Source organism: Pygocentrus nattereri, chromosome 21, assembly GCF_015220715.1.
Source record: "Pygocentrus nattereri isolate fPygNat1 chromosome 21, fPygNat1.pri, whole genome shotgun sequence".
Classification (NCBI taxonomy): domain Eukaryota; kingdom Metazoa; phylum Chordata; class Actinopteri; order Characiformes; family Serrasalmidae; genus Pygocentrus; species Pygocentrus nattereri.
The window spans coordinates 6,588,200-6,610,755 of record NC_051231.1 but is presented as its reverse complement, the minus strand read 5'-3'; the positions used below and the strand labels follow the sequence as shown (position 1 = coordinate 6,610,755).

General features: G+C 39.9%; 3 protein-coding genes across 4 annotated transcripts in view; 1 reads left to right on the top strand and 2 right to left on the bottom strand.

The window, feature by feature from the left end:
* Positions 1-195: 195 nt before the first annotated feature.
* LOC108431625 (aflatoxin B1 aldehyde reductase member 2-like) lies at positions 196-7,904 on the bottom strand. The gene is made up of 7 exons (XM_017704896.2): positions 7,466-7,904; positions 3,531-3,718; positions 2,850-2,954; positions 2,656-2,752; positions 2,476-2,575; positions 1,602-1,731; positions 196-635 (listed from the first exon to the last, which is right to left on the bottom strand). The coding sequence occupies exons 1-7, from the start codon at positions 7,668-7,670 to the stop codon at positions 474-476; spliced, it is 987 nt and encodes a 328-aa protein (XP_017560385.2). The 5' UTR covers positions 7,671-7,904; the 3' UTR covers positions 196-473.
* A 3,123-nt stretch (positions 7,905-11,027) lies between these two features.
* Positions 11,028-15,234, bottom strand: LOC108431578 (aflatoxin B1 aldehyde reductase member 3-like). Its single transcript, XM_017704827.1, has 6 exons — positions 15,045-15,234; positions 14,328-14,515; positions 12,665-12,769; positions 12,471-12,567; positions 12,291-12,390; positions 11,028-11,256 (listed from the first exon to the last, which is right to left on the bottom strand). Exons 1-6 carry the CDS (start codon positions 15,232-15,234, stop codon positions 11,028-11,030), a joined length of 909 nt encoding a protein of 302 aa, XP_017560316.1.
* Positions 15,235-20,784: 5,550 nt separating this feature from the next.
* Positions 20,785-22,556, top strand: part of megf6b (multiple EGF-like-domains 6b) — a 113,343-nt gene continuing 111,571 nt past the window's right edge. Inside the window, exon 1 of one of the 2 annotated variants that reach the window (XR_005129283.1) lies at positions 20,785-21,121. Coding sequence is in view for 1 of the 2 variants with exons in the window: in XM_017704899.2 (XP_017560388.1) it covers positions 20,985-21,121 (137 nt within the window). In the remaining variant the exon portion in view is untranslated. The remainder of the gene's footprint in view (positions 21,122-22,556) is intronic. The other variant, XM_017704899.2, reaches the window with a different exon arrangement.

Here is a 22,556-nt window from a genome sequence, read left to right as displayed (position 1 = left end):
AACAAATTAGATTTTTTTTTTTACAGAATATTTTTGCTTTATTTCTTCTTACACCATGCAATGCTTTATATGTCTTACACCTGAGGATAACAGTTCTTCGGCTTTATTGTCTCTGTGAGGCCTGTGACATGTTCCTTGTGAAGGATGATGTGACTTGAGAGGACTTATTTTGGCCAATTTCCAATCTATCTAACACCAGTTTACCATTTGCATTTATTACAGATGATAGATAACCTTTACAAAAAAATCTTCACATAGTGATACAAGATAAAAGCTGATCCACAAAGATTTCTAAGCCTAAGGTATTTGGGTAGGAGTGTGTTTTGGGGTTTACCGCTGTCAAATTTAAGTATTAAATACATGTATGTATATTATTTTCTGCATTCATTTCTATAAATTTACTAAACTTTCCATGAGATCTTTTGGAAAAATAAAATGATTGTAGAAGTTAAATCATTAATTATAGTCAGTGTCTAACGGAAGTAGTTGGGGCACTCGTGGGCCACCAGGTCCCAGCCATGCTTGAATGCTTCCACGACCTCCTGCTTCAGAGGGCCGCCTTCAACTGCTGCCAAGTTCTCCTGAAGCTGCTCCATGGTGGACATTCCAATGAGGACCCCATCTCCAAGATCACCCTGAAAGTACCAGAGTGAGCTTAGAACCAGGAAACACTCAAGATACAAATAATACCTTAAGTCATTCGAGAAAAACATGATTATGAAAAACACTGAAGGTCCATGTATGAAAACATCTTACTCTCTGATTTTACGGCTGATTTTTTTAATATACACTGCCAACAGTAATATATCAGCTTTTGCCAGTAAGCAATACAAAACTGCACATTAAATTAAAATATATTAAAGTGTCAGGCGCCCATTCTGATGACTGATTGTTTATAGAGGTTATTATATTGCATGCACATAGTTTGTTTCCAACTCTGTGAAAAGTTTCAGCCAGAGCAGAATAAATTGAGTAGTGGTTCTTAGTGGTTCTCTAAGATTATGGAGCACCCTGCAATACCTTTGGCATCTTATGACATTTCTTCTGAAATTAAGGGGATTATTAGGGCTGTCACTATTACTTTTTTGAAAAATTAAATCCCGTATATTTTCAGTGAATAAGCTATGTGATTATTTTGTGATTAGAATGATAATCTTGCTTTTCAAGATTATCCCAAGACAACACCAAAGGTACTGGATGGAGCTCCATCATTCCAGAGAACACGGTTCTACTGCTCCACAGCTCAATGCTTCGGGGGTTTAGCCCTCTAGCCGATGTTGGCATTGAGCATTGTGACCTTCAATTCATTTACAGCTGCTCCAAAGTGTCCCATTCTAATGGAAATGCTTTTCAATGGATATTACATGTCAGCAATCGGTGTTCCTTAAAGTATAGCTGTATTCACTAAACTGAAGGGCTGTTTGGATGCTCTTGGACACGTACTGTTCTGTACTGTGATTTTATACCCATTATTTCAATTCATCAAGCAATTTATTGTCTTAAGGCCAATCCTTTATGGCTGGCAACCCTAAGCTGACACCAGATCAGGTCAGTTGGGATCATCGATGCAGACAGGTCTTTTAAGACTGAGGAACTCCTACCTTCAGCTGAGAGTGGTGATACATCCAACGTATGGCGGCTGATGCTAGCGTTGGCTTCTGTGAACCATAAGCTGCTTCAAGAGCCTTGAGAATGTAATCTATGGCATGGAAATGGCTTTCCTTCCAGTACCTAAAACAGTAATAGAGTGCCAAAGACTTTCACTTACTCATGTTTTTGAACCCCATTCCATAGACGACCTTCATCATAAACACTTGTATACCAGTTGCATCTTTTTCCATTCGCTGATGCATACTGAAAACAGTGCTTACAATAAAGACCTTGGACAAAATCGCACACCAAGATATGTGTCCCTCAACCTAATCCTTCCAGGCCCTTAATCATTAATACATTCATTCCACTGTTCCTGCTAGAACATACTCTATTGCAGCCAATAGTTGCTGATGATTAAGGACTTGAAGTATTTAAAAATTTGTTCTCCTCTTACCCAAAATGTAGCCAATTAGCGTGTTATGTCCCTAGTTTGCTACTTTAGCTTTGCACTAGAGTAATGAGGCTATCAGGAGTTTCCAACCAAAAGTTCCAACCACTGTACAACCTTGTTATCTATAAAAACAGGCTTTTCAGGGTTGAAGACAGCTGCTACTAAACTGTCTTCAGCTATAAAACGTACTTTTTGCCCATTTCCAGAGGTAAACAGTATGTCATACACTGCCAAAACCCACATAAGCAAGTCTGTTTGACACAGTTTGAGAAAGGTTTGTATGATGCTAACAGGAACCTGCTATCTACATTAGCAAGGAATCAAAATTTGGACACCAAACTAGTCACTTTCAAAGTGAGATGAAGTATAAAAACTCAAGACTAAAAACCTTATGATGGCAGCTGGATTACACTGTGAACAAGCATAATTACCTGTCTCTGTATACTGCAGCCCAATGAGTTCCAAAGAAGCGTCCTTCAACTTGATTCCCATCTTTGACCTCATAATTATGCTTCCCAGTGAGCAGACCTCCTGCACAGATGAAACAGTCCAGGTTTCTTCAAAAACTGGGACATGAAAGGTCAGAATAAAAGACAGGAACAGTGCCGTACCTGCGAGCGGATTGTACGCGTAAAAACGGATGCCGAAGTGTCGCAAGCATGGAATGAGTTCTGTCTCCACTTGTCGTGTGGTGGCATTGTACATGCCCTTTAAAATCAGATCACAGATCAAAAACTGAGCTTTAGGCTCCGTGTGAAATACACAGGCAAAGAATACGGACTTATATACGCTTCTTCACTTTCACCTGATAGACTGTGGGAAGCACCCAGTTGCTATGTTTGCAGATGGAGTAGATTTCAGCCACTTCCCAGGAGGCATAGTTGGATAAACCCAGTTCCTTGAACTTTCCCTGATAATACAAAATAATAATAGGTATATATTCTCAACGGTCTGTAAAAATTAAACAAAATTTCAAACAGTGAAATGTATTGTAATTTGAGTAACAACAAGGTCTATAACTTGAATGACGGTTATGTTGTCTTTGTACAGTTTTCAATTAAGTATAGGGTTTAATTGATTTGCACATCATTGCATTTTGTTTTTTATTTACAATTTTCACATTGCCCAACTTTTTTGGAAACAGGATGGCCAGGGTTGTTAAATCTATCTGCCTTCTGCTCTTGGTCCTGCATTCTTCCCTACAAGGCCTAAACAGAGATGAAGCCACCAATGAACAGCTGGCAACCAGTCTTTGCCTGCGCCTCCATCAGGGGACTCTCATCCTGGGCGGAGTTGAGAGGGGTCCCAATCGTTGACATCTGTGCCACAGCTACCTGGTCTACGTTCCGCACCTTTTCTCGATGTTGTAATGTCAATATTGCAGCATCATCAGTCCAGCTGCCCTGTCTCACGCCACTGCATGCAGCTACATGATACTTTAGTAAAAGCCTTGATAAGATAATGTGATGAGCTAAGTTGCCTCTACCTCTTTGTGGAGCTCATTGCAGGCCTGGAGTGTATCTTGAACAGGGTTCTCATGGTCAGGAGCGTGCAGGTAAAAGATGTCCACGCTCTGGGTCTGATGCCTCTTCAGAGAGGTTTCTAGCTGAGAGCGCACACTTTCTGGCTTCAGTGTCTTGCCTTCCCAAGGGTTCGCTTTGGTGGCAATTCTAACTGGGAAATGAAGACATAAAAAATAAACACATTAAAAGACATTTTACAAAACAATTTGCTTATTTGCATCCTGAGGGAGAAACGGCTTAGAGAATGGATGGATGGATGGATGGAATTTGCTTATTTAATCATTTAGATTTCAATTTGGTTCAAATGCTTAGTTTTGCAGCATTTTTAACCCTTGTGTGGTGCTGATGTTGTTACTCAGTGGTCTGGTGGACCACACTACTGGTCTTTAAATCAATAACAATTTATGTAAAAATACCAGATGTTTAAAATATCACAAGCAGCCAGTGTTGGATTCTCCTATAGCAGCTATAGCCAGTCAGCAGCCTGTCCATGTTGTTCACCCTCATGACCCTCATCCTCACACACACACATTCAAACACATATACACACAATAACAGCAGGCCATATAGGAGGAGAACAGAGTGAAGGACACAGCACCGCCACACTCCTGGCAGGTTCAGCCCAACACATGTGCAATATAAATGTGGGGGGGGTGAACAGAGTGAAGGCACTGAAAATGACCCCAACACCACACAAATATTTGTACTCTAATATTTTATACGAATGCTGTTTGCCATCTGGTGTTAATTTTGTCAGTCTTGGTTCCTCTCAAGGTTTCTTCCTGCTGCTCTTAGGGAGTTTTCCTTGCCACTCAAACCTGGATTTTCCGGTAAAGCTGCTTTGACTATATTAATACATTTTGACTTGACTTGACTTGACTTGACTTGACTTGACTTGACTTGACTTGACTTGACTTGACAAGGACTAATACAGCACGACTCTGACTGCATCACACATGTTGGTCATCAGGTTGGCTATCAAATTCGGCACACCAGCACAGTTAAGCATCTCTGAGCTCGAGCACAACAGATTCAACTTTTAAAGGGGCACTGCAGCCAAAACAAAAAAATGAAGCTTCATCTGCTGTACACATGTCTGCTCCGCTCCTACAGTGGTGAAAAGCCTCTAGCATGAGAATTTTTGGTTTAAAAACTAAACAATGTCTGATGATCCATTTTGAAGGTGGGAAGAGTTTTTGGAAAACAGCAACTGCTTTTGCAAAGACCCTTGAGAGTGGGCTGTTAGAAATGTTTTTCCCCCACTAGCTGGCTGATGCAAAGGGAAGCCAAATAACCACTAGGAAACCGAATATCTATGTTTATTACACAGCAGTCATGATTTCTTTTTAACAATAATGTATTTATGCAGTGAATGCTGGATATTTTACAGTAAGAAAAGGATACAAATTTCTGAATATACGACCGCCTACATGTCTGGCCGGTCACTGAAGTACGACTGACTGTCAAGCCCTCCTGCTACCAACTTCAAACCAACTGATCACACCCCGGCTACCACCACCTACCTTGGACCAACTGCCCACCCTACACTGATGTTTTCATAGACTCCTAGCTATTACTACTACTAATACCACTGCTATTAATATTAGTAGTATAATCACTTGTAGGTAGTTTGACCAGAGAATGGGTCCCCCTTTGTGAGCCTGGTTCCTCCCAAGGTTCCCAAGGGAGTTTTTCCTTGCCACTGTCGCCCCTGGCTTGCTCACCTGGGGTTTTTTACACTCTCGTTAACTTTGTCTTTTCTGGAATTCTGTGAAGCTGCTTTGTGACATCATCCGTTGTAAAAAGCACTACAAATAAATTTGATTTGATCTGATCAAGAAAAGAGCTAGAGTGAGGAAGGAGACCATTAACAGCTGTCATTAAATCCAGATTTCTTCTACAGAATCTGTTCTCCATTTCAGCAATGGCTCTGTCTAAAATTTCCAGAAGGGACCTCCTCAAAGACTGACTTGGTGTATGGGATGAGCCAGCAGGTCTGTGCCCTACAGTGGAAAGTACCAAGCTGTCAGTCAACTGTGTGTTCATAGTCCTTTTCCGTTTTGAAGGTGGACTCTCTGACATAGCTAGATCATTCAGGGAATCATCAGTACATAAATCTTTTAAAGCTCTTAAAGATGCACTGATTACCTCCCCGGGCCTACAGAGGTCTACAGAACTGGCTTGCAAGATTGAATTGGCCGGCTTCAAAATGGCAAGAACTTTCAAAAGGAACTTTCCTCTTTCAAAGAAATAATGTTTTCTCATCTGCACTAAGAGCCCCGATGCCCATAAATCCACAGGTGCACCAGAAACTTCAGACACATCAGACAGAACTTTTAAAACGACATCTTCATTCTGATTTCATTTAGCATCTCTTTGTATATTTTGCATTCTGAGGAATATGTTTTGCTCTATCTGCCAATTTGGGGTCCTTGGACAAAGTATATTCAAAAAGCATGATGAAAAGACCAGCTGATATGTGGTATTTTTGACTTGACTGCGGGGTCCCACGAAAAGGCAGTTCATTTACAGCCAAACACTGTACCACATCCCCTATGCTTCGAACATAGTAGCGTTTTTTTCTCTGTCTGGGTTGGACCTAGTAGACCAGTGAGTGTCTCCGCTTGACTCTCTCTGTTTCTTTTCTGCCCACATAGCCGTAGCTCTTACATGACTCTGACTGGATGCTTCTGGAAGCCTTTATCACTCTCCAGTGCTGCTTTCCAGTTTGTAAATCCGTGCTTGGTGAATGAAATTCTATCATTTTTGCCCCAAATATACGGCACAGAAAGCAAAAACATACATCAGTTCTTAAGGAATACTCAAGCCATGGCCTGGATCGATACTATGGGAGGCAAATGCAGCCAAAAGAGAAATGAAAATGAAAACAATAAAATGTAAATCCAACCCTTTTTTTGCCATTTCTTTTTCCAAACACCTGAGCAAATATCCTGCCAAAATTAAAAATGAAATGAAATACCATACCTATATTTGCAATTTCATTTTTCACATGAGCATAAGCCGTTTGTGACAAAAATAAAAATAAATTGAAAACAGCTATTTGTCGTGATGGTGTTTTTTCTCGGACGGCTGAGGATGTCCTAAAATGTACCCCATAGCCTCGCCTAATGCTAATTAACATACATTTGCCTGCTGGTCAGTTTGAAAAAGAAAATGAAAAGTGGGAAATGAAAAGTGAATCTCCAGCATTTGGTGCTGATGTTCGTTTTCATTTTCCTTTTCACTCTGACAGTTAAAGCACGTCAGCGCTGAAAACTGAATCACAGACGGTCACGTTGCTGTTGATTTATTCATTGTGCAGTTTTGTCAGATTTGCAGCCGATCGCTATGAAAAAGAAATAAGAAAGTAAACTTTGCAATTTGATTTTAGTTTTGACACGTATTCTGCGTTTCATGAAGAAAAGCCAAAGACAAAGTGAAGCTTGTGTTTTCTTTTGTCTGTTAGCGTTTTCATTTTCGATTTGGCCGTGAAAAAACAGAATAACGACTAAAATAAAATGACAAATCTGCATTTTCAATTTATTTTTATTTTTGTCACGAGCTCATGTGAAAAATGAAATTGCAAATGAAGGCATTTCATTTCATTTTCAACTTGACCATTTTTGTTTTAGTCTTGAGTGGCCCTTTAGTTATTAGGTTGAGTTGGTGTATTTGAACAGGGTGGGCTGGACTCATGATCCCTGGTCATACAATCTGGTCTTTTTTCATAAGTTCTAAAGTTCATCTGAGGACACTGCTTGCAGGACACTCGGGGAAGACCTGTGGTCATCCTGGCCCAATTCCAAGTGGACTAAGAGGTACATGTGGTGTAAGGTGAAGCAGTCCATACTCTCAGTCCTCACAGGTTACATCTACAGTGTTGCAGGAGCTGCTATACCTGTCTTGGGAAGTTGCATGCCTCCTATTATTGTCTCTGACCGTCCGTCTGCGTACATGAAGGCAGTGTCCAGCTCATGATGACCGCGCTCCAGAAACGCCTGGACCATTCTGCCGCTCACGTCCGCTTCAGCGCGCACCCCGAATGCATTCGACCCCAAAAGAGTAGCGGGGACTTTGGTCCGTCCGGCTTGGCAGGACGACATGCTGTCTGAGAGCAGTGTTGCCGACTCCTCAGTAAAGAAAGAAGCTATTGGCTGTCTTTAAAATCGCTAGAAGTCGCGAAATTACGCCATCGTCAAATTTGCAAAATAGTCCATTTGTCCATAGATGGGTCTGAAAAGTCACTAAATGGGTCTGAAAAGTCGCTAAGTGGGCAACTCTTGCTCAGACCTGCTGACCTGTAAAAGAGGGCAAAGGACGGAAAGCAAGGAACCGTCTAAAAAGGTCAGCTGTCGATGGAAACGTCTCCAGAATTCTTTCACAATATTTCAGTACCGGGAGACTTTTAATATAAAAGTCCAGCACTTTCTGTTTCACTGCAAGTCAATACGGCAAATGAAACATGAGTACACAGAAAAGTGGTGGATGTTTTTAGGAGTCCTTTAAAGCAGATTAAAAAACGCTATGGTGAAGCAGTACTGCTGGAAAAACCAGCGTACTGTGCCGTAATATTACTATCCCTCAGTTCGCATGCTGTTCTTCTTTTAGCCACACGATGTCAGCAAAACACACCCGCAATCTAAACCGCTTATCGTCATGGGTCTCGGAGGTTCTGGAGCCTGTCCCAGCACTCATTGGGGAGAATACAGGAATCGCCCTGGGCAGGTCAGCAGTATATCATAGGGCAGTTACACATACACTCACACCTAGGGGCAGTTTAGCATCTCCTTTTCCTGACTGCATGTCTTTGGGCTGTGGGAGAAAAACAGTATGACGGCGTTTTAGGGCCACCGCTCATAAAAATAAAAATAGTAGACTTCGAGAATAAAGTCGTAACATTTCAAGAAAAAAGTCATATTTCCAAAGGCTGAAACAGCTGATCAGGAAAATGTGTTTATCTAGAATAAAGAACCAGACGGACTCGGAGGAAACTGTGTTGTTGAACGAGAATCTCAGGCAGGGTTGTCTACACAGCTGTCGGGGCTACAGAGGGCATGAAGTTTCACGGACACTAAGAATGATAATCAAAATGAACGATCCACAAAGAGACATGAGTAAGTGGAACTCCGGGGCCAGTACAGCAACCAAGACCCCAACGGGTTATGGCAGCCCCCCTTCAGTTAGCCCACGAATTTATGCTCAAAGTCTACTTTTTTTTAACAGTGGCCCTAAAACAACATCATAAACCAGAGCACCAAAGTCTCTTGTATTAGATTTTTATTCCTGTCCACACTGAAAGAACGTTGGTTGCCTAGCCAGGGAATTGAACCCAGGCAACCCCTAGCCCAATTGCTGTGAGGCAGCAATACTACTCATAATGCCACCGGGCCACCCTGCAAAATACAAATCAAAATAATCTTATGAGTGAAGCTGTAGTTTCTTCTCTAGTTTGACCAAAAGAATCCATAACATACCTTTGCTTTTCACATGTTTTAGCAAGCGATGAAAGAAAATTTCAGTTTTGTGTAGAATAAATATCCTATTCATTTTGTGTGTATTGCACATTCTGTACACATTTTCGTCAGGTTTTGCAGCTTACTGATTAGGATAGAAATGAATAGAATACTCGGAGAATTCATTAACATGTAACACAGGTTTTTGTCATTTTAATAGTTCTAATTAATGAATTGGTTATAAATCTTCATGAAATGGGGTTGCATTTCTCAGTCAACATACGTAGTCATATAATATTTCATAATTAAACTAATTAAAAACTAATGAAACCTCCCCAGTCCTCCACTTCTGATTTTTTTTTGTGTAGGAGAGTCACATGATAAATTGTCATGTGACACTGAATGTATGCAAGTTATTGTATAAGATTTTTTCCCTGTCAGAAATGTTTCCATTATAGTTCTTTTGCAACATTTAAATACCAGGAAACAGTTTAATATAAAAGTCTCTCCTGTTGGAAGCAGCTCTTGCACCAGCACATTTTCTTTCAAGCCAGTACAGAAAATAAAAAATAAGCAAGTAAATGAATTAAAACATGCACTAGCAAAAGGAGAGTGGAGGATGTATTTAGGAGTCTTTAAAGCAGATGGATCATTTACAGAAACCCCTCTGCTCAGTTATTGCAAAAACTCTTTGAAATGGCCAAATTCAAAGTGATCATGAAGTGTATGTGGAACTTTGAGTCTGGAGACTTTGGGATGTTTGCAGGTGATGAAGAGGACAACCAGCAAAAAGATGATGATGAAGAGAAGACGGGCTAAGATAGGAGTGAATAAATGTTGAGGACTAAGCGGGCAATGGCATTTTCTCTTGGATATTTTACCCCAATATGTGGGCTCCAGTTTGTGTTTCTTCACCTAAATGTACCTTGTTAAAACTGGTGTGTGGTGTTCACTAACCACGTTCGCCAGTCTCAGACATGCTGTTTTCTGAGTTTCTATGCATGAATTAGTTAACATACATACCTGTGAAGAGACGTAGATTATGTTGCTAGCTGTTAGTCTAAAGCCTTGCCTTCTGTTTGGTGTGGCTATAATGCAGAATAATGAAGAGCAAATGAAAAATACTAATAATGTACATCCATTTGGTTGGGGCTACTGGTCAAGGCGACGCCCCTGGTGTTCAGTTTTGTTTCTGAGCCCGTCCAAGTCTGATGTATATTTTGATTTGTCATGATGCATCAGCTATTTTATATGTAGATTGATACATTTACATATAATTTGCATAACATTATGGCTCCTTTGACCAAGTCTGTTAGGTGGGAAAGATTGAGCCTCTCCTGCTCTCACCCCCATCACTTTCTCTTTCTCTCTCTCCACTTTTAGAGTTTAGTCTGCTGATTTCTTTCTTTAAGCTTTTGTCTTGGTTAAGCCTGGGTGTGAGGTTATGTGTGTTTTTGTGAACATGTAAAATATTTCTATCTCTTTTTCTATTTTAACTATTTTTAATTTTATCCATTCTTATAATTATGCTTCATTTTCATGTTCCTGTAATCCTGTAAAACATTTTCTCATTCAATTTGATGATACATTGCAAAGTCAAAGAAACAATGAAGTGCTGTTTTTCACACGTTTCTACATTTTATTTCAGCCACGCTGTGCTATATTACCTAAAACCAGTTTACCATTTGTGTTAATTACAGGTGACCATTACAAAATCATCCTTACAGTCTGTTTCACAGTGATTTTTAAGCCTAAAGTAATTGGTTTACAGGGTGTTTTGTGCTTTAGCTCTGATGAATGTAAGGAATTTAAATGAATGTTTATGGTTACATGCACTACAGTGTGCACATAATGTTCAGATTGTCAGTAACAGCAGTGGAATCAACAGTAAATGATCAGTTATGCATGTAGTCATTTAAAATAAGTTTGTCCATCTGATTACAGATTCTTATAAAATGACACAACTTTCTACTAGATCTTGTGGTAAAATGAAAATTGTGGATGTGCTCATTTAAAAGCCAGAGTAAATGAGTCGTCCTTAAATGCAGTCGGTATTAAGCGGAAGTAGTTGGGGCACTCGTGGGCCACCAGGTCCCAGCCATGCTTGAACGCATCCACGACCTCCTGCTTCAGAGGGCCTTCTTCAGCTGCTGCCAAGTTCTCCTGAAGCTGCTTCATGGTGGACATTCCAATGATGACCCCATCACCAAGATCACCCTGAAAGTACCAGAGTGAGCTTAGAACCAGGAAACACTCAAGATACAAATAATACCTTAAATCATTTGAGAAAAACATGATTATGGGAAAAGGTGTTGCTTCATGTGTGAGAACGTCCTGCTGTCTGAATCCTACAGCTGGATTTTTATCTACACTCTAAACACTATTCTAGATATAATGCAATAGAATACAATACATTAGATTAAAATATAGGCACTAATTAATAAATTGTTAAATTATATTTAAATATATCCAATTAGTGAATTTAGCCATTTTTAGCTGCACACATTGCTTATAGTGGCATTTAATTGCATTCACGTAGCCATCTCCATAGAAAAAGCCATAGAATGGGATGCTCCAGAGCAGCCGCACACAAGCCTAGGATCACCATGCCCAGTGCCAAGTTTCAGCCAGAGGGGTATAAAGCATCATTCATCAACATCATTCTGTAGAGCACCTTTAACGTAGAACCCCTCATCACAGAGGAATGATGAGAACAGGCACTGGGCAAAATGAGCTATTTCACACCAAGAGATATTGTAGGTCCCTCAGTCTTTCATTTCAGCTCCATGTATTAATTAGTACATTCATTCCACTGTTCCAGCTACACTGTATTACAGCTACTGTAAATGCTGATGATTCGGGTCTTTTTTAGGAAGTAGTCTTTCAAATATGCTCAGCCAAACCTTTATTGAAGCAGCCTCCTTCTTAGACAATCAGGCAACACATATTTAGTGTCCAGATTTGCTTCTTTAGTTTTGCCCTGGAGCTGAGTGACTAAACACCAGTTAGCAACTCTGACTATGACATTCTGTTATCTGTTATCAAATGGGCATTTCCGGCTATAAAACGGCTGCTGATACTGTACAATGGCTGTACATGTTCATAGATAACTGTAACAAACTACTTAAGCAAGTTTCTTTTAGATTAGTTGGCCTCAAAACCAGTGCATAACTAAGCAACATAATTTGACATTTCCTGAGATAATTGTGAACACTGGAGTATAAAAACTTCTAGCTACTGGACTACACTGAGAGCAAGCTTTATTATTACCTGTGTCTGTAGATAGCAGCCACCTTAGATCCAAAGAAGCATCCTGCAGGTTGTTTCCCATCTTTGTCCTCATAATGATAGTGCCCAGTGAGCAGACCACCTGCACAGATAAAACACTCAAGCTTACATCAAAAACTGTGACACTAAAGGTCACAATAAAAGACGTGAACAGTGTCGTACCTGCGAGCAGATTGAACCCATAGAAACGGATGCCGAAGTCTCGCAAGCATGGAAACAGTTCTGTTTCCACTTGTCGTGTGGTGGCATTGTACATGCGCTTTAAAATCAGATAACAGATCAAAAACTGAGCTTTAGGCTCCGTGTGAAATACACAGGCAAAGAATACGGACTTATATACGCTTCTTCACTTTCACCTGATAGACTGTGGGAAGCACCCAGTTGTTATGTTTGCAGATGGAGTAGATTTCAGCCACTTCCCAGGAGGCATAGTTAGATAAGCCCAGTTCCGTGAACTTTCCCTGATGATATAAAATGTTAAAAGTTGGATATACGTTCTGAAGGAACTTGAAAAGTGAAACAAAATTCAAAGATGACAATGTTGGTAATCCCACATCTTAAACTCTTAATCCAGGAGGGCTTCTTTCCTTTTTTAATGCCCTACTGAAACTGGATTACTTACACTGGAAATGAACAACAAAAAGATATGTGACTTAAATCCAGTGTTGAATGTGCAATGTGCAAATGTGCAAAGTCTGACTAATAAATGTGGAATAAATGGAAATCTGCTGAAGCCGGAGATCCCTCAGCAAGACCAGTTCTAATCCTCAAGCTAATGCAACAAAAGGCACAGGTGTACAGCATGTTGTCATTGTTATTGAAGTGGGATGGTTGAAATTACAATTTGCCTTATTTTTATGTAGTTTTTAGTGTAGTTAGTTACTTTTAAGATTGCATTACTTTTCATCTGCACAGGAGGAATCTGCATTAATGTTGAGATTCAGCTTTAGTGTTGTTTTTATTATTATAGTGAATATTTAGTCAGAAACACAAAATGATTCTGAACTGAACTCCTTCCAAAGGGTTTCACCAGTTCATCAGTGTTAAGTTAGTGTAACATTAAATTCGGCTGAGTTAAGTTTCAACCTTTGTGTTACGTGTCACGTGTGTCTAGCTTTAAAAGCAAGGTGCCAGAGTTTATCATCAGCCCTGAGCATCGTGTGATTTGGCTCACTTGTTTGGTTTCTGACTTGCTGTTGTCTTGTCTCTCTTAGCCCTTTGCTAGCTTTAGCCCTTTGCTAGCTTTAGCCCTTTGCTAGCTTTATCCTCTGCTTGCTAGCTTTAGCTTTATTAGCATCTGTTAGCTGTTGTTGTTTGTCTGAGTGTACTGGCTTTGAAGTCTCTCAAACTAGTGCTTTTCTCCTGGGAGGAAGGGCAGGTGTACGATCATCTGAACACACTAGATTAGAGGCAGGTACCACTCCCCGTATGTTTTAGTAGCTTAGCATAGGGTGGTAGTTAGAGCGGTTTAGCTCTTATTTTAGATCTGTTTTGTTTATTTCTTTCCTTTGGTACTGTGTGTCATCCCCTCCTGGGTAGATTGCCCAGCTTGCCAGTACCCCATAACAACTTTCATAACACCCTGTTATTTGTAACTTAACTTGATTGTTTGTGTTATTTATTTGTTTGTATAATTAAAGGGTTAAAACAGCTGCTTTATACTGTTTATAGCTGCTCTGTACCCCTTTATTTTGCTCCTCCATCCTTTAGTTACTTTCCCTCTCTCCTCCTACACCTGAGGCTACGGTTGGGACGTAACACTTTAATAAGACTAATATCTGAGTATTTAAGGTTTGACAAAAAAGTAATGCATCCACTTTCATGCACCGAAAACAAAAACGGAAGTTTTTTTCTTGGTGATAATGTTAAGTGTTAGTTCTTCTGAGGTTTAGATGTCAGTAAATCTCAGACTCAAAACCGTAATAATACAGTAAGAGTCAAAAAGCAACACACAGCTTGTTGGCAGGTGTAGGTATATGATACTTTAGTAAAGGCCTTGATATAACAAGTTGCCTCTACCTCTTTGTAGAGCTCATTGCAGGCCTGGAGTGTGTCCTGAATAGGGGTCTGGTGGTCAGAAAAGTGTAGGTAAAAGATGTCCACTCTCTGGGTCCGAAGCCTCTTCAGAGAGGTTTCCAGCTGAAAGCGCAAACTTTCTGGATTCAGTGAATTGCCTTCCAGTGGATTTGCTTTGGTGGCAATTTTAACTGGGAAACAAGGATTAAAAACATGCATACATAAATAATGAAATTAAATGTTAGAATTGGCCTCTGGTTCCATTTGATTGTCTAGTTTTGCAGCAGTTTAATCACATCATGACTATGAAGTTAACAGAGGAGGAAGTACAGGAGTCTGATTGATGCTAGTTTTGAGGGCCTCTTTAATTGTTAGGTTTAGTTGCTTTATTTGTGCAAGAAAATCACTGAAACAGCACTAAATTGTGCTGGACTCTTTCCAGAACTGGAATTAATGTGCTATGATGAACAATAGTTTAATGCACAGAGTGCGTCCGATTGGGCAATTTTACCCAAGTTCTAAAAAGGCTATCTGAGGACCATTCTTGCAGCAAACTCAAGAAAGACCTTTGATTCTCCTGGCCCAATTCCAAAGCCACGCTAGAAGTACATGTATTGTTAAGGTCACTGGAAAGTGGACAACTAAATGAAGAGAAGCAATCAACATGTTTCTAATAGATTACATCATGAGTCTTGCAGGGACTGCTATCAAAGGCCATACCTGTCTTGGGAAGTTGCATGCCTCCTATTATTGTCTCTGACTGTCCACCTGTGTATATGAAGGCAGTGTCCAGCTCATGGTGACCACGCTCCAAAAACAACTGGACCATTTTGCTGCTCAGGTCTGCATCTACACTCCCTCCAAACGTCATTGACCCCAAAACTGATAAAAACAAAAAAGGGCAGAGCATTTGGGGGACACGCCCTTAGTTAACTTTTCATAGATCTAGGCATTCATAGATTTGGACTGTTCTTCCAAAAAAAACGCCTACAACACCATGTGGTTTGTTCTGTGAAGTAACCAGCATATGTTGTATTTTGGATGCTTGTGTGCTGGGAGACCAGCTAAACCAGCAACAGACCAGCATAGACCAACATGGGAGCTGTTTTTGTCAGCAGAGAAAGGTTTATTTTATCATGTTTATTTGAAATATCTGATTTCACATACCAGCATATGCTGTGTTTTAAATCCTGGTGTGCTGGTCAGCAGCAATGGAAGTGATTACGTGGATCACCAACAAAAACAGCATATTTTGTGTTTTGGTTGCTGGTATGCTGGTCAACCATCATGACCATGCTGGGTGTCCAGCTAAGCCAGCATGGACCAGCTGAGACCAGGTACTGTTTTTCTCCAGCAGGGATGTTGTTCTGCTTTTAGCCACATGATGTCAGCAAAATTCAAATAGTCTTATTACTGACGCGCTTTCTGGTACACACTGTGGTTTGTTCTCGAGTTTGACCAGGATTTAGAGTTCAGATAACAACTGAACATAAATGTAGGGAAAAACGAGCAGATTTCCCTTAGATATTCTTGCTGTTTCTTTTATGTGTCTTTAATGTTTAGCATGTAGATTTCCACAACTCACTCAGACCAATAGACTGACTAAAATCAGGAAAATCTAGACAATGTAATCGAGTAAAATGTAAAATTATAAACTCTTCTAAGCAAAAATAATGATGTGTGAGACTTAATGTGTTCCCATGAAGTATTTGGATGCGGTAAACTTTAATTAAGGGCTTTAAATCAGTTCATAAATGCTTTACAAAATGATATTTGTTTCACAGAAAAGCACTTTCAGCCCAACATCAACCGGCTTAGATACTCTTTGTGTGGAGAAACTGGAGAAGCATTCAACAAGACTGGATCGATCTCTATTCTAAAATGGGACCAAAACCCAAAGTGAATCTGAGTGACAGGTCAGCTTCTAAAACCCTTTGCAATTACTCAGTTCTTTTGTCAGTGCATGTACAGAAGAGTGTTTTCTCTTATGTCTGTCTGAGTGCTGCAGTTTTTACAATGTCAGATTTACACTACTTCTGATTTTCTCCATTTTTACTCTATTTGCAGTTTATTGTGTTATTGTAGAGGGGGGGCATAAGGTAATGTCTGTGGTGGGTTGAAGGCTAAAAAGGCAAAGCTGCATACCAATAAAGGAGGTAGCTGGGCTTCCTATCAAGTTGAGTGAGTCATATGATCATATAATTGAGTTTTTGTGTAATAAATATTAGTTCAGTGACGAATGCATGGTGTCTGGGTTGTAGTTTGTTGTTTTGGTAACTTCAAACTGTATGTTTTCTTAGTAGAAGTACTAAAAATCTACTAAAAGAAAAATAAGCTACAAAAGAATGGATTTATTCTCTAACTTTATAGTTTCAAAATGCTTGTACAGAGATACTTAGCTGTGGTTACAATGATAAAAAAGATGGATTTTGAGAGGAAAAAGTCCATATATTAAACGTAATCCAGTCACAAGCTAGTGAATAGTTGTTGAAACTCTTTGACTTCACTTCTTAATATGTTGTGACTATGCCTCACTATGAAGGCTGTTGTCTGACCTCCAATCCACAAAGTTTTGATATGGAACCAAACATTAGCTCCCAAACACACCTGCTTCAGGTAAACCATCCACCATTATCCTGGACACATGCAGGCCTAAGGGTGGCAGGATTTGGTTCTCTATATCAAGGACATGCTGCAAAATCGTAATTCACAGCAGAGCAGTGAGGTGGAAGGTGAAGAAAAACATGAACACTTGTTTAATTTATAATTGTGTTCCATTATAACTGAGAACATGCCGATGGTTGAACAGCATTGGCGTGAATCGGAGATGCTCAGCTGAACTGGGACTCGGCTCTGGCCGTCACAGAATGGAGTGTGAGTTCTGCTCAATGTCAAAGAAATAGTTCCCAGCGTCTGTGAGCTGGAGCCGAGTTGCAGGTGGGTCAAGCAGCAAGCCAATAGTAAAAACAAGCCTCCTCCAGTCAAACATGGTTTAACAAACAACAGTCCAGATCTAAACCCCTCTGAGAGAAGGTAGCAGAGTTTCAGAGCTTGAGGAAGTTTTCCCACAGCAGTCTGAGTGAACGATGACATTAGGAAGTGTTTAAAGGAGACAAGGTGCTCAAGGTGACATAACTCATCAAACTAAGGACATAATTAGTTTCTGCATGGCTTAAACTAATATGAATTTGTGTTAGGTGGGCAAATGGGTTCCCATTTTATCTATGTTTAGCTGCAGATAATATTCTATGTCAAAATAAGGCCAAAGAGCAAACTAGTTACATGTCTTTACAGTTTAAGGCCTGAAATTCATTGTTTTTGCAATATTATCCTTTGCAATGCTGATGTCACAGAATACAAATGACCAAATAATGATTTGAAACCTAAATTATTAAATAAGCTAATTGTTTTTTTAAACTGTCTTTTAATGTATTTATTTTTTATATCTTTTATATCTTGCCAGTTTTTCTTTTTTCTCAAAACACTCCATTTGGAGAGCCATGTAGCCCTAATACTTCGTCCTACCCCTCTATCTCAGCAAAAATTGGGACACCTTACCCCTAGACGTGAACAAAAACAGAGGGCTAAGGGCTAAGTGGTAGGTGCAAGGGGTGAAATTGGGCCCAAATTTAAACATTGGTCCAAATTATTAAACGATTACCTGTTAATTGTCCACCATTATTGATTTACCAGTGTCTTTCTAATCTTTCGCAAGGCATATTCCAATATAAAGCAATATAATCAAAAAGTACTTTCTCCTTATCACGCAGCACTACTGTAGACAGCAATGTTAGGTAAGAAAAGCATAAATCACCCAGCTCCCTGTATGTGAGGTGAGTGCTTTTTTATTAGCCACTTAAAGTCCATGCTCCTTGGCTTGCCAAAATAAGCTCTCATAAATATTGATCGTCGTAAGTAGATGTTTATCACTCTTGCCAGTAAAAACTTTAGAGTGAAAACTGCTGACAGATCATGAAAATTTTAAAGAATAGTGAGTTTCTATTTGAGATTTACCTTGAATGTTCCGCCACTCCATATCTTTTGAGATATGTGTGGTTCATTTTTCAATAATTGTTGTAATAAATGATCTGCGTACCCTGAAGAATTTTAATGATCAATTAGATCACAATTTGACCATCATTCATTTAAAAACCTTCCCATATGTGTTTCCACATAATGTGCATGCCTGCAGCCCCACACCCCCCCTTCCCAAATGTCTTAAAATACCAGTAGATGTTTTTGTAGGTGCATTTTAGCTTGCTGATTGTGTGCTAACCGTGGAAAGAGGTGTTGAACCTTGACTGACAATGACCCTTGATATTTGAACCACTGAATGCTTTGCATGCTTCTCTGCCCAGCTTATGGCTCTGTAGCATTTGTAGCCTGGTGTGTAACCTGCACTGCCAATAGATCATTTGGGTGAGATATCTTCTTTCACACATTTTGCAAAGTGAAAGTCTCTTCTAGTGAGCAAGCTTGAAAGAATACATGCCTATACAGCCATTAAGTTAACACGTGTACTTCACTTGGTTGAAATAAGCTGCAGATGTTTATTTTCTCTTTAGTACTGTCCTTTTCAAACATGTGAGCAGCATGTTAATATTTAATGAGCTGACTCTGATTTGTTCAGATTTAGAGTAGAGGAAACACTTAAATACCAAACAGATGAATAGATATGAATGGAGAAGTAACTAGATGGATATTTTAGCATGTTCAGTTCATTAGAAAGTAACTTCAGTTTGACTCTGCTGAAAGGGGCCCCTGCCAATAAAACCACCCTAGCAACCCCACTGATATTTGACCTCTGAAGTTTGGTCAATTTCTGATGTGATATTTGATCTCTGAGGTGATGTTTGGTCATTTTCTGGGGTGACATTTGGCCTTTGATGCGATATTTGGGTTGTGTCCAAAACCTCATGCTACCATACTAAATACTATGTCAAAAATAGTACACCACCAATAAAAGTCCATTCATTAGTGTAGTATGTATGGTATAGCAGTGTGTGGTTTGGGCACAGCTCTGGTAATTTTCTGAGGTGATATGAGTCTCAAATTTGCTGTGTGAGGTCTGGTTTTGGTCATTTCTGTGAAGTCCCTGCTGGAAAAACCAGCATAGAGCAGCATTGCTGGTCTCCACCAAAGCCAGCATATGTTGTGTTTTGACACTGGTATGCTGGTCAACCAGCATGACCATGCTGGGGTGACCAGCTAAAACCAGCAAGAAATGCATGCTGGTCTGAGCTGTTTTCCTCAGCAGTGGTGATGTGTAATCGTGTACGTTTGTCCTGTTTATTTAAGTTGATGTTTACTTGTGCATCTCTCAGAGTATCGGTTCACTTTAAGGTGTGTAGAGTCTGTAATGTAGTGGTCTGTTTTTTTTTTCTCCTGTTTTTGTCCAGGAGGTAGTGTTTTGCCATTTTCTGAGGTAAAATTTTGTCATTTTCTGAGAGCATATTTTGTAATTTTCTGAGGTGATATTTGGTTTGTCTCTGAGGTGAAATTAGGTCATTTTCTGGGATAATATTTGGTCATTTTCAGAGGTGAAATTTTGTCTTTGGTGTCAGTTTTTTTAGGTGACTGGTCTCTGAGGTGGTATTTGATCATTTCTTGAGGTGATATTTGGTCTCTGAGGTGAAGTTTTGTCAGTTATTGAGATGATTGGTCTCCAAGGTGATATTTGGTAATTTTCTGAGGTGATGTTTGGTCTCTGAGGTGATATTTGGTCATTTTCTGAGGTGATGTTTGGTCTCTGAGGTGATATTTGGTCATTTTCTGAGGTGATGTTTGGTCTCTGAGGTGATATTTGGTCATTTTCTGAGGTGATATTTAGTCTTCAGGGTGATATTTTGTTAGTTTTTGAGGTGGCTGGTGTTTGTGGTCATATTTGGTCAGTCATTGAGATGATTGATTTCTAATGCAATGATTGGTCATTTTCTGAGGTGATATTTGGTATTTGGGGCCATATTTTGTCGGTTTATGAGGTGACTGGTCTCTGAGGTGTTATTTGATCGTTTTCTAGGTGATATTTGGTGTTTGGGGCGGTATTTTGTCAGTTTTTTGAGGTGACTGGTCTCTGAGGTGATATTTGATCGTTTTCTAGGTGATATTTGCTGTTTGGGGCGGTATTTTGTCAGTTTATGAGGTGGCTGGTCTCTGAGGTGATATTTGATCGTTTTCTAGGTGATATTTGCTGTTTGGGGCGGTATTTTGTCAGTTTTTTTAGGTGACTGGTCTCTGAGGTGATATTTGATCGTTTTCTAGGTGATATTTGCTGTTTGGGGCGGTATTTTGTCAGTTTTTTGAGGTGGCTGGTCTCTGAGGTGATATTTGATCGTTTTCTAGGTGATATTTGGTGTTTGGGGCGGTATTTTGTCAGTTTTTTGAGGTGGCTGGTCTCTGAGGTGATACTTCGTCAGTTATTGAGATGATTGATCACTGAGGTGATGTTAATCGAGTCTCCGAGGTGAGTTCGAGTGGTGGGTGTCTGTTAGGTGTTATTTGGTACTCTGTGTGTTTGGGACTTGGCCCCCTCCCCATCTCTCTCTTCACTCTTGAATTCCGCTCTCCACTCCTCAGCTCTTTCCACACTGTCTTGGGACGCTACACCATGGAGCTAAATCCTTTTCTCTTTTAGACATTGTAATTTTTTTCTGTTGCATAATGAACTTTGTTAGTGTCGTTCCTTGCCGTTCCCATCGATTCCAGAGGATGGATTTTATCCTTACACCTTTACTAATTATACTAATTAAAGGAATTTGCGCAACATCTCGCTATGGAAGGGATCTCATGCCTTACATGTGAGTATTCGTCTTTATCTCTTGCTGTAATTGTAACTAAGTTAGCTAAAAGTGTGCTGTGTATATTTTAGTAGTATCCATATACTCTGAGCATTAACTTGTTTGACATGCTCACTAAAGGTGCCCTTACCAGTTAACGGTGCGTCAGTAATGCGGCTTCAAATGTGAGCTAATCTGACAGAGTAAAGCACGAATTAGCCCATATCTGAGGTAACTTCGCCAATAAACGTGCTTACCAGTCGGTTTTGACTGCATTTATTTGATATAAATGCAATTAAGGCTGCGAGGTCTGTCTTCTGATTCCAATTTTCCGTTCCACCTTAAATGGTACAGCAGTTGCGCTCTGGCGCTGGTGCTTAGACTGTAACCGCTGCACCATTTAAGGTGGAACGGGAAAATCGAATAAGACGCCAGTACCATGTGCTTATGTGATGTAGCGTTATCAGACGGGCTGCACATGGATAAAATCGGTAGCTCAATCAACGCTTTTGCTGCCCTTCAGGTTCATTTTGTAGAAATACTTCATTTATATCAGGCAGATTCAAAGCACCACTTTATTCAGTGTAGCTTAGACTTGCTAATGAGAGAGAAAAATAGCGTGATAGAGTCTGAGGAGCCAAAGTAAGAACCCACATATGACAATTCAGCGTGGCCACATCACCCCAGTTTAACGGAATAACGTCAAAAGTGTACATTAAGGTGGAATCTGAGGTTTTAAGTGCGTCCTTGATATGGGGAGTAAATGGACATGTGAGTGAAGCATCTTATTCTGGCGTGACTATATCGTTAACATGAATGTCTCTAGTTCAGTTGAAGGGGACTTAGTTATTATCTGCATAATTCAGTCATTAAGATGTAAATCAAATTCACAGTGGTTTGATGTGAAATGTGCCATTCTAGAGATTTCTTTACAGTGGTGATGATGGGAATGAGGAGTTGCGGTGTCTACAATGCAGATACAGCCAGTTCATTTCATATCCAAACCCAGCAGTGAACCTACACCTGTCTCAGGGGTTTTGATGTGTGATGTTGATAATGGAAAAGTACATTTGCTTTAGGCAGTATTTTGCCTTACAACAGCTTACATGTACCTTTCCACCTTAATTGTGTTTTAAAGATACGTTTAAAGCCAAAATCTTATCTAAACATCTCATAAAACAAAGTTTCAGACATCAGGTAACATTAATAGTGATGTCATGCAGTAAAAGTTAAGGTAACACTGTGGCTTTTTCAGGCTTACGCTTATCTGCTGCATCTGTAGCGAACAGCCAGTTACAGCAGAAACAGTTTCTCAATGCTTAGAAAAGAACAGAAAGGACACACAAATGACCGTGAATGGGCACTGGCTTTTATTGCAAGTGTGTTTACAGTTAACACGTTTTTTATGTGTTACAGAGGTGACAGATGGGTTAAAAAGTGTTCAGTGCTTCTTTAA